A 12,224-nucleotide genomic window follows, 5' to 3' on the forward strand; every position below is an offset into this window, starting at 1 on the left:
ATTCTGATTGGCTGAAACAGTCATTTTACACTTATTGGCAACAATCCACGCTGCTGGCCCAGGACCCGCCCACAACCGACCCACATCACATCACTCCGCCGGATCACAAGAAGGTGGCCAATAATATTTACAAATGGATATGTTAATGGCGACTAAACGACTAAATATGAAGCGATTCTGTCAAGGGGAATGTGTTAGCCCTTTAAACAATGTTGGATGATGTAATTGATGGGTCTTGAGGCAATCTAGAACAAAAGAAAAATCGCGGTTTGATTGATAGATTAATTGATTGATTTAAATTTCTACTTCCTTCTTGCTACTGACTGCAGCGTTCTCTCTCACTGTCCGACGCTGGCGTACCCACAAACACACACACACACATACACACACACACACACACACACACACATACACACACACACGCACACACACACTGTGACACACACACACACACACACACACGCACACACACACACACACACACTCCTGTCTGCAACAGCGGGGGAGTCAGACTGAGAGAGAAGCAGCGCTGTTTTAAGTGAGCATGGTCTATTGAATTGATTGATTGGTTGATTGCTAATTTTATTACTGTACCCCTGGTTTCCAACTGGTTAAGTTTAGGCTAAAAGAAATAAATAAAAAAATAGGGCGAAGAAAACGTTTTTTTCCTATGCATTCCCTTAACAATTGTGTGTATTGAGCCGTACTGTATTGTACCCATTCTGCATCTGGTAATACAATTTTCAATCAATCATTCCAATAATACACAGTTGGATGTGTTAGTTGGTTGGATGCACTTCAAGCTGCTTCCACATGAGGCAACTTCTCTCAATCATTCCAATAATACACAGTTGGATGTGTTAGTTTGGTTGGATGCACTTCAAGCTGCTTCCACATGGAGTTGTGGGAACTACTTTTTCTGGCGGATGGTTTTTTCAATAAATCTTCGATTAATGTGTGTTTATTGTATAGAAATAAGGTTGGATGAATCTGGCAGTTGTATAAAAGCTTTACACCACGTGCAGTCGTGATTTGTGACCAATAAACCATGCCTAGGGGGGTCTAACGACCCTCGGCTGCGCCTCGGGCCTAACAACCACCCCTAGGCATGGTTTATTGGTCACAAACCACTCCTGCGTGTGATGTAATGCTTAATTTTATTACATGGCGTTTTCACATTCGCCGAAATGCTTGCTTGTGATTGGTCAATAGCCCCCCGACTGCGGTCATTATTTTTCAATAATGACCGCTGTTTTTTCAATAATGACCGCAGTGCGCAGCTGTTGGCAATCAAGCCCACTGACACACACTGTTTCAGTGCAATTAGACAGTGTTCTGCTGCCGGCGATGACAGGGGGTGGAGCGACGAGCGGAGCCAGAACACAGCGGAGCCAGAAGGCTGCCCGCGATAATAATAATCACTTTATTTGGGCTGACAGAGCCACAGAACAACTGCGATTTGTCAAATGAATTAGGTATATTGTTAGTAAGTTAGCCATGTAATAAGCGGGATAATGTATAGCCTACTCGGTCATTGTCGCAAAATAATTGACCTTCACTGACGTTTAAAACACCTCGGCGCGGCGCGGTATTTTAAACTCCGTGTCGGTCAATTATTTTGCGACAATGACCTCGTAGCCATACATTATCCCTTACTTAAAACAGGGGGTTGAATAATCTTGAGACTGCAGTAGTGATTAAAGGTAGCATTTTGATTTTTTTTTTGAATTTTCATTTAATTTAACTATTTAAACTGTTCTTGTCTAATTTGTTTATTGCAAACAGCTGACAATTTTAAATGTTTGCCAAAAAGCCCAATATGCAATGGGGGTTGAATAACTTTGATTGCAACTGTACACCACCTGGGTAACTGGCAACCTGGTCCCCAAGCAGGAATCTAACCCATGACCTTCTAACTGTGAGGCGACAGTGTTAACCACTACACCACTGTGCCGTCTTAAATTATGCTTCATCCTGTACCTTTTTCAGTCACTGTTGACAGTCTGGAATAATTGTGCATATTGTATTGTGTTATAACTGTATGTGAATATAACTACTACTACTATTTTGGGGATCTCTGAGCAATTATACTTACCTAAGCACTGAAGGTGATTATGAAAATGATGTACATATGACTGAATTGACCATCTTCCTAGTTAAAGAAATAATCAGTTGAAACGGCATTTTCAAGGTAGAGTTTTTATTCATGGATTTCAAAGAAATGGTACCATGAACAAAAGAGACATAGTATTAAGTCTATAGATGGTATAACGATGAAACACGGTAGAATGAGAAGTAGTTCAGACAATAGTATACAAATGAGCGTAGCTGCAAGACAGGGGGAATAGATCCTTATGAGTGACTCAAAAAGAAAACCATGACTATAGACTTTAGTATTGTTATTAGCACAGTATAGCAAAAATAACAGTTACAGTCATGTATAAAGACGATGGACAGCACAAGCTCAAAGCATCTTAATGCCATGCAGTCTTTATCTCAGCTTGCATGTAGAACTGTAAATACACCAGCTTTATAGTGGTTTTAACCGGGACTTATCGTGCATCTCAAGAGTAGCTGATCAGTTGTGCCTCTCAGATCAGTACGAATCAGATCAGGACAAAGGGAGGCGGGATCTGGTCAGTCACCCTTAGATCAGCCACTTTGAGAGACTGGATAAATACGAGGCCCAGAACAGAAGCTTTACACGTGTGGGGGTCGACCTTGGTCCATTATTAATGCCCCGTCAACCTTTAACACAGCCCAACAGTTTCACCACAGCCCAAGCGATCGACATTGCTTACACAACGATGGCTTTTATAGAAAACTAAAAAACTAAAATAAAACGATAAAAACGTCTTAATTGCTTTTCCAATGTCCATAGTGTCTTTGAGTGCAACTGGAAAGCGATGGAGGTTTTCGAGACGGTCATTGTTGAAGGGTGTGTTTTCCACAGGAAACTCCATTGGTGAGGTGAAGGGTGATATAATGACGTCATGCAGCGTTTGTGAATAGTGATATTATCGTTTACATACGTTAGGGACGTACCCGTGTGAACTGAAGTGACGTCTAAAAAGCTAGGGGTGGTTGAACTGAAGAGAGGCTCCGGTCAGTGGTTTTTCTAAAAGGAGGTGCTTCACAGTGCTCTCTCACGGCCAGTGATCATGGCTCAATCCAACTCTCAGAGATGAACTTAAGACTTCACGTCACGAACATAATCGAAAATGTAATCTCACCGAGACATTAAGTCAGTGGGTTTAGCCTTTCACTGTGAGTGGGAGAAGTCAGGATTCACATGTCAACGCAAGCAGAGTTGAGAAATAAAAAGAGAAAAGGATTTAGGGAAACATCGTGTCTTTTTTTCTTTTTTACACATTCCTTCATAATCAACAGCATCACATGCTGGTGAAAACTCAGTGGTTAGCAGTACAGAGCGCCACGTCAGGAATCATCAACCAGCACCTGGCTATATGTTTCACATTTTGTTTTCATAAAAAAAAAAAAATTAAAAATGCAGTTACCTAGCGAAAGTTGCACTCTACTGTATGGATGGCGTCTCTGAAATGTTTAACACCCTCTTCCGGGTGATGACCTGGCGCACCGTGCAGCAGCAGAGCTCGCGTTCAACGTCTTATGTGTTTATTATTATTTAATACCTGATCTGAGAGCAAGTGATGGGAGGAGTTCAACGAGCATCTAGACTCAGGGTAGAAATGATTGACATAGAAATAATGTATGTTAATTTAGAGTTTAGATGAGATTGTTTTCTACCGACAAAGAGAATCCATTTGAAGATATCCTGCGCTGTGTGTGAAGAAAGAGGGAGAATGACTTTTATAGAGGACATCATAAAGTTAGCACCGTGCAATTTTACCAACCAGTTAGCTAAACGCGAGGATACAAGCTTCTCTATTGTATTCCTTGTTTTTTGAAAAGACACTGTTACATTTCGATACAATCCCAATACATTCTAGTGGTTATAAACGACAATTTATTCTTTGAAATAAAATAAAAATTAAAAGGGCAATAAAAACCTAAAGCTTACGTGGAGTTTGTGTGGGTCTATAGTAGTAGACATGCTTATTAAAAAGCCACACAGCCGGACAAGACAGGATGCGTCACTCATTCACCACTAAAAGCCACTGTCAAATAAAAACCTTCAAGCAATTCACCCTTTTTCTTTTCTTTTCTACACGGTATATAAAATTGGCACACGCTAAAGAGGTGAAACAAGTTAATAAGCCAGAGACAAAATTATAATATATATAAAATAAAATAAAAACATAAAATGCAACATGTGGGTGGGGCTTTCTCAAAGGGTACAATGGCGGTAAAAAAAAAAAAGCCAATCTGGAGAGGCGATGGAAGCCAACCTTGAGGCCCAATAGAATAATTTTCCGAATCTAGGGATCAGTCTTCTTTTTGTTTTTCTTCAGGAAGGAAGGTGTGCGGAACTTCTTCTTCTTCTTCGACGGCGACTTGCTGGGGGACTCGTCGCCCTCTTGCTCGCCGGCGGGCTCCTCCCCCTCAGCCGCCGCCTCTGCGGCAACAGGGGCGAGGTCTGTGTCGATGGGGGCGGAGTCTTCGGCAGGAAGTGCGGGGGCGTCGAAGGGGTCGTCGGGGGACAGGTCAGGGAGGGTTTGTCTCAGGGTGGCGGCGTCACTCTCGTCCTTATCGGTCTGCTCTGGCAAGGATTCTGGAGGGGGGGGGGGGGGGGGGGGTGAGAGGTCATTAGCTTGGAGAACAAGTAGTTGTTTAGAGTCTGCGATGCCAGCAAGGCTAGTAAAGTCCTCACTACGTGTCTCACAGAGCCCACTTGGCCTGGACTTCTTTTGTTTACATCAATGAGAATGATATACATTCAATCAACTGGAGACTGATGACTAGCATCCTCCTCCATGTAAGTGTGAATAAAAAAAAACATCAACATAATGTTCACATCAACCCGGGCCGTTAACCATATATGCTAAATAGTCATCTCTGCTTCACAAACGTCTCAAAAAGTCTGGCCCCTCCACAAACTTTTTCACAAACAACATAGAGAGCATTTCACCGCATACTCCCAAAGAACCTTTCTGCACGACATTGTACGACATTGGTGTAATATCTTAAGAGAAAACAAGATGCTTAAGATCATGGCCAATATAGCCTCGTCTGGCAAGCGTGGCTGGCTAGTGGCTACATGGGTAGGCCCCGGTCAAAGTGGTGGTGTTGTTCAGCAGGGAGCACTTGTCAGTAACAATGCCCCCGTTAGTGATAGGGACATTGTAGTTACGAGTGCCATCCTTCGGATGAGACGTTACACAGAGGTCCCAACTGAATGAGTCGTTACACCAAGGTCTAAATTAGAATGCGTTCTTAATCAACTTTCCTGGTGAAATAAAGGTTCTAACTAACTGACTAGCCTTGTTACCGCCCATGTATATTACCCTTTACTGCATCCTTTCACATTGAGAATAAGTAAGTAAAGAAGATCCGTTTTAACAAAGATTTCCGCTCTGAAAGCACAGCTTCTTTGTGGGTGTGCTGTTCTGAATGCTGACAACTCCATAGTGGCACAGCATTCTCTTTATTTTACCTTCATTTATACAGGCAAATCTTAATGAGAGCAGTTCTCGGGTTCATTTCTGCCCTGTGTGCAAACAAACACAAATTAAAATCTACAACACAAACATAATACAGCACAACGTTTACAGATGTAAACAGAAGAAAACACCACACGCCAGAATACACGACGCAAGTCACGACACAAAAAACATACAATTAATTCAAACTGGTGGAGCTCTCAAAGAGCACAGCTTCAATTTCAGAAATACACTGGTCAAAACGGAGCCATCAAGTAAAGAATTATCGCATTTGCTGGGAGTATCAAAGTGACGGGCATATTTCAAAGCACTTCAAACAGTGCTTAAATAATTAGCCACTTCTTAGTTCTTATCTGATAATGAATGAATATAAATCACAATAAAAAGGTGCAAGATAATATTATATAACCAAACTGTGGTTTTCTGAAAAAGCTTTTAACCGAGGCTGCTGGAGAATTAAGTACTCTAAATCAGCATAGAAATGGAATGTTTTTTTTTTTGGGATGATGTATTGTTTTGATGTATCTATAGAATTAACATAGAACATGAATAAAGGTGCAACAATGGAACCAGCAGTACTTTTAATTTACAAACTGCAAAGTTGTTCCTCCTCTCTCATAATCCATTCGAACCACTGAGATGAACAGCCTTCTCTGCAGGCAGAGCGAGGTCACTGTGGTGTTGAACCGAGTGGCGTCAGAGGTGAACGTCTAAAAAGACGTCTGGTTTGGTGGATCTCTACTGTATGTAGGGCTGCAACTAATGACTAATTTGGTAGTCGACTAATCTGCCGATTATTTTTTCGATTAGTCGACTAATCGAAAACCAATGTAAACAACAACAACAACAAAATGAAAAAAAAAGGATTTTTTTTCTTTTTTTTAATTACCTATCTTTGTGAAAGTGGCTTCTCAGCTCTGGTCCAGCTGAAGACAGAGCAGAGGAACAGATTGGACATTGAGCATGACCTCAGAGTTGCTTGTCTACCATCACCCCAGACTTTGAGACTCTTGTCAGGACCAAACAACAACATCATAACATGATGATCCCATAGCAAATTTAAATAATGACTCATGAAACATTTGAATTTGGATCTTTAAGCCACTTTAAATGAAAATGTATTTGAAGAACATTACAGCAATCACTCATAACAAGATAAATAAATTAAATAATACAAATTAAAGTGGAAGTGTACTTTAAATAACTTTTGTTTGCTGTGTGTGAGAGGAGTCTGTGTGTGTGTGTATGTGTGTGTCTTACTCTGATCGCTGTGTGAGTGAGAGGAGTGTGTGTACTGTGTAATTTGTGTGTGTGTCTTACTCTGATCGCTGTGTGAGTGAGAGGTGTGTACTGCGTAATTTGTGTATGTGTGTGTGTCTTACTCTGATCGCTGTGTGTGAGTGAGAGGAGTGTGAATGTGTGTGTGTCTTACTCTGATCGCTGTGTGTGAGAGAGAGGAGTGTGAATGTGTGTGTGTCTTACTCTGATCGCTGTGTGTGAATGAGAGGAGTGTGTATGTGTGTGTGTCTTACTCTGATCGCTGTGTGTGAGTGAGAGGAGTGTGTATGTGTGTGTCTTACTCTGATCACTGTGTGTGAGTGAGAGGAGTGCGTGTGTAATGTATTGTGTGTCTAGTCTGATCATCATCTCCTGCAGGGGAACAATGTTTTCAATGTCCAAAATTTGCTATGGGATCAGCATGTTATGATGTTGTCTGGAACCCTGAGAAGCCACTCTCACAAAGATAGGTAGTGCACAAAAAAAAAGAAAAAAAAAGAAAATTAAATAAAGTTTTTTTTTTTTTTTTTTTTTAATGACTAATCGACGCAACAATTTCTCGTCGACAATTTTTTATAATCGACGTCGTCGATTATGTCGACTAATCGTTGCAGCCCTAACTGTATGTCAATCGCCGTTTCACAAACGCTCAATGAGAGATTCAGAAGTGATCCATCCGATCCACTATGACTACATTCTATCTTTGTGGCAGAATGGAGACCAACAACCACAAGCCTTTTCATCTAGTCTTATCGAACCCAGCCACGTACAGCAAGATGCATGAGTCTGCAGAAATAGCTTCATGTCCTGCTCTGATGATTTTCTGTTAAAAATGAACACAACCGAGGGCTTTTAAGAGCTTCTAATAACGGTTATAGACGTGCACGTGCACGTTTTGACATTGGGTGATGATTATTTCAAACTGTTCAACCTACCATATTCAATAGCAGTTATGTTACTTTCTACATTTTTTAAATACTCCCAGCAATGAGTCTGGATGTTAAAAATGTTATTAAATAAAAAAAGAAAAAAGGTATACAGTAATGGCCACTACCAATAATAAAGAGTGCTAGATCCAAAAAGCTCTGGTCCATAAGACTTCCTGTGCTCAACCACCAACACAGCACCCAAACCACCGCATCATGCTCGCATAAAAGCAGCCTGGAGTCAATTGCGAAAACAACTAGCGGCTTAGTTGGCGTTTTAATCTCACAGACATGCTACAGAAGGATCGTCAAACGCCTCGCTGCGCTCACAGCTCCTTCACCAATGTTGATCCTAAACATCTAATGAGGATCATGTGCATCTCATGTCCGTGAGATTGCAAAAGGTGAAGAAACACATCACACAGACGGATAGAGACTTCAAACCACACGGCCAAGCTTTGGCGCCATCGCCGCTATTGTTGATGCTAAGCTAAGCAGCTAGTCTCTGCAAAGCGCCAAAGATATACATTTATAGCCACACTCTACTAAAAGCACTGAGGTACCTGGTAAAGGAGTCATCTGGAAAAAGAAAGACCATCAAAACACACTTTCAAATACATTACCTGTTGGATTTATGAGATAGGAATATATGGGTTTCATATACATCGGGTAAGATATGTATAGGTTAATTTGACAGTGGGCCAGCACCAAGAAGAAAGGAGAGGTTACTGAACACAAAGATAGGTTGGTTTGAGTGTTGTGGGGTTTATTTCAGACGCCTCCCCCGCTGCCCTTTGGACCGGGCTCACTGTCACTATGGTAACATGGGGAGTCCATGTCTTCATAGATCGCACCCCTGAACTTATTTGTCATGTCCCGAGTTAAGCACGGCAAGACAATTTTCGCATTCCCTTATATGCAGTGTCAACACAAAATATTCTAACTGGAATACGATATTTGACACAATTTGAGTCTATTGTCAGAATCTCTGCTCACAGGGGTCACACATGATGTGTCCGCTGTGGTGGTCATTTAAAAAAAGTTGCTGTAAGTGTTTGTTTAAGTGTTAAGAGTTGAATTCCATCTACATCCCAACAGTCATCACTGGTATAGTGTGTTTGGTCAGTAACATGGTTCTCCCAGTCCCTCCAGTCTGCAATAAACACAAGATACATTTCCTGCTATCCTGTTCCCACTTTATCCAATCAGGAGAGAGAACCTTAGATATTTCTTTTTACTTCTTGCCAAGCCAAATTAGCTTACTGTACTATTAGATTATTTGACTTGTTTCAAGGATACATTTGCTTAAAACTATTTTTTATTTTTGTCTGATCATTTTTGCAGTGTGGAGTTCCCTCTCCTGATTGGATAAAGTGGGAAACGGGATACCAGGAAATGTATTTTGCATTTACTGCAAAGCGGAGGGACTGGGAGACCCATGTTACTGACCAGATACTCTATAATATCCGTGATGGCTGATGGTGTAGAGCTATTATTTTAACATGTAGACCACTTATTTTAAGAAAATACCACTTACAGCTCCTTTAACTTCACCTCATGAATGATAGCCGCACACAAAGAGGGGGAGGAGCTCTGAAGTAACCCCCCGTCAACACCAGGAAATAGAAACGAGGAAGTCAGAGACCGGAGAACGATTGGCCGAACGGTCACAAACCCAAGGCCAATGGGGTTGTTTGTTTGTAAAGACCACAGAACGGCGGTACTAGTGAAGCCATGCCAGAAGAAAGGGTTAATGATCGAACACAAGCATGGGGGTGGAGGGTGAGTGAGGTGGGGGTGAGGGGGCAGGTTGGAACAGTACGTACTTACTATGGCAACAGGTATTCTTTTGCATTTCCATCTTCAGATTGTAAACGCAGCCACAAAGAAGAAAAAAAGCACAAGTAGAAACAAATGTCTATGCAGGTCAAACCACAGCCACCGTGTTAAAATAACAAACAAAAAAGGAAAAAATAAATAAATTAATAAAAAGAATGTGAAAGAAAACCACCAGGAGAAAAGAAAATGTGAAGAATGGATAGAAACCATTCTTAGGAGAACTCCAGAAAGATGGAGAATGGGAGTGAGGGGTGGAGGGGAGGCCTGGAGAGACATTTTGTTATCTTTTATAACATACAGGTTATTAGATTACACCTGGGATCAAAGCCCTCGTCCTCCATCACTGCGTACCATGGCCCATACAAGAACAAAAAGGCTCTCGTGTGTTTGTTTAGGGTTAGAGACTGCCGTATATCATCCTTAGCAAGGAACATCAAAAACGATGTCAAGAAGGATGTCATGCTTGTTTCTGTATGAAGCCATGGCAAGCTAGCGTCTTCTCATAACTCTTAAGTGTCGACTGTGCCCTGGGCGTGTAGAGCCGGCATCATCAGGGATGATACTGCTAGTGGAGGTGTAATCCAATAGTAATAAAGACCAAGAGGGTGGCTGCATTGGGCCTGAACTCTAGCTCAGCATAGAATCTAAAACAAGAACCTTCTGATAACTGACGTGTTTTAACCTCACTGTGTCACTGTCCACACCTCTCTCACTGAATCCACACATAAATCTCTCCCGCTCCCTTATTCCACCTCGCTCATCTCCAGCTCCCTCCCTCCCTCCCTCCCTCCCTCCCTCACTCTCTGGATGACCTAACCCTGGCCTCGTTCTCTACTTCCTCTTGGTGGAAAACTAAATTATCCTATTGAACCTCTTGGCCTGTTATTACACAAACAACATGGCACAAGGGCCTGGAGTAGTTGGGTTAAAAGGCCGACCACAAGAACAGACGGCCCAGACACACACAGGCAGATGCATTCCTCCTGGATCGCCCCCAAACCAAACCAACCAGCCACAGCACCTTGGGTAAATCCATGCTGAACCAGGCCCGAGGCCAAGACGTCATCAGGCCAACTCACCCTCCTCTGCTCTGACGGGGGTGCTAGGGGGCGTGGCCGTGGGGCTCTGGCCTTTAGGCTCCTTAGCTTCTTGTTCCTCTTCCTCTTCCTCGGGTACAGCTAGCTGCTCTTGCTCTTGTTCTGAGGGAATGTCGAGGAGAATAAAAAAAAAATTCAAAAACATGAATACTTTTTTTTTGTGCATCCATTAACCCACAGGAGTACACAGTAGAAGGAATTAATTACCCAATGAGCAAGTTGTCCATCGATACAGATTTTATACGCATTTGTTCAATTTTGGAAATTCATTCAGAGTTTCTCCCAAGAATTAATGACCAAATGCCATCCATTGTTATCAGATCTATACACATTTCTCTGACGAGTCTCAAATCATAAATTAATTTTGAGTTAATAAAATCTGATCCATTCATATTCATTCAGGTAATCAACTGATTCCAAAATCATCACCCGTCATACTTGGCGTTATGCAGTAATAATAACACCGGTATGAAGAGTGCACAGAGTGCACGGCACAACACAATAGAGGCCGTGTACAGAATGTTTCTGGAGTTCTCATCCAGCATGGCTGCCTGTAATCACTGGTAACCACTTTCATAAGGAAATGCCAAATTTCCATGTAGTAGGTATACCGGAAAAGCATATTACTGTTCTACTGTGACTCGTTTACAAGATCCAGTAATAAAGACGCCAAATCATTATGTTTTTGTTGTGAGATATTTCCCATAAATCAACGTACAGAACAACAGCTGCTACGTTACGGGCGGCCGTGTTGGAGGACAGTCCTACACAAACATTCTGTGCGAGGCCGCTATTGGGCAGCAGGCTGTAATCGAGAGGAGGAAGAGGAGGGAGAATGGTGCACACACACGCATGAGAACAAAAAACGCCCAGGAGATTCCACCTTAAAAAAAAATAAGAACAACCAAAGAAACCCATAAGAACCGAGAACCAGTCAGTGTCAGTCAGCCGGGAGGGAGAGGCTTGGTTTGGACAGCAAATCCCAAGTGATTAGTAACATTAGCAACCAATTCAACCAACAAAACCAAAAGAGGACAACAATGGGGACAGTGGGGTCCAGGACAGGTTAGCAGGAAGAGGAGGACACCATTTTGTTCACCTCCACCCGTGAGATGCTCTGATTGGGATGACCGGTTGATTTGGGGGTGATGGGGATTGTGCTAGGCTTCCCCGGAAGAAGTCGGCACAATCGAGGCTCCTTTCGTTTAAAAAAAAGGAGCGCATGAGAACTTCAATCTCAAAGCGCTTTTTGCTTCACTCCTCCGCTCCTCACTCGGTTACACAGTATAATAACTATTGGGATGAGGAGCGTCTGAAGGGAGGAGTCCTCTGTGATGCCTTCAGAGAAGCGGCAGGTGGGAGTGGGGAGGGAGGGAGGAATGAAGCAAAGAGGACTTTGGAGATTGAGCTGTGGGGTAAGGAGGAGGATGTTTGCCAGATGGTAAAACAAAAAACATCAACAGAACCAACCCCCCACCCCACCAGAGCAAGGACCCAGCAGG

At 42.4% G+C, this 12,224-nt stretch overlaps 1 protein-coding gene across 7 annotated transcripts in view; it reads right to left on the minus strand.

The window, feature by feature from the left end:
- Window positions 1-2,561: 2,561 nt before the first annotated feature.
- The window catches only part of add1 (adducin 1 (alpha)), an 80,233-nt gene continuing 70,570 nt past the window's right edge, over window positions 2,562-12,224 (minus strand). For 4 of the 7 annotated variants that reach the window (XM_084324783.1, XM_084324778.1, XM_084324781.1 and 1 more), the window contains 2 exons: window positions 10,705-10,824; window positions 2,562-4,693 (listed from right to left, as the gene is read on the minus strand). In XM_084324783.1, the coding sequence (XP_084180909.1) occupies window positions 4,401-4,693; window positions 10,705-10,824 (413 nt within the window). In that variant the 3' untranslated portion in view covers window positions 2,562-4,400. Of the gene's footprint in view, window positions 4,694-9,612; window positions 9,648-10,704; window positions 10,825-12,224 lie in introns of all 7 variants that reach the window. The other 3 variants (XM_084324779.1, XM_084324784.1, XM_084324780.1) reach the window with 3 other exon arrangements.

The sequence above is a fragment of the Notolepis coatsorum genome, assembly GCF_963971535.1.
Source record: "Notolepis coatsorum genome assembly, chromosome: 11".
Taxonomy (NCBI): domain Eukaryota; kingdom Metazoa; phylum Chordata; class Actinopteri; order Aulopiformes; family Paralepididae; genus Notolepis; species Notolepis coatsorum.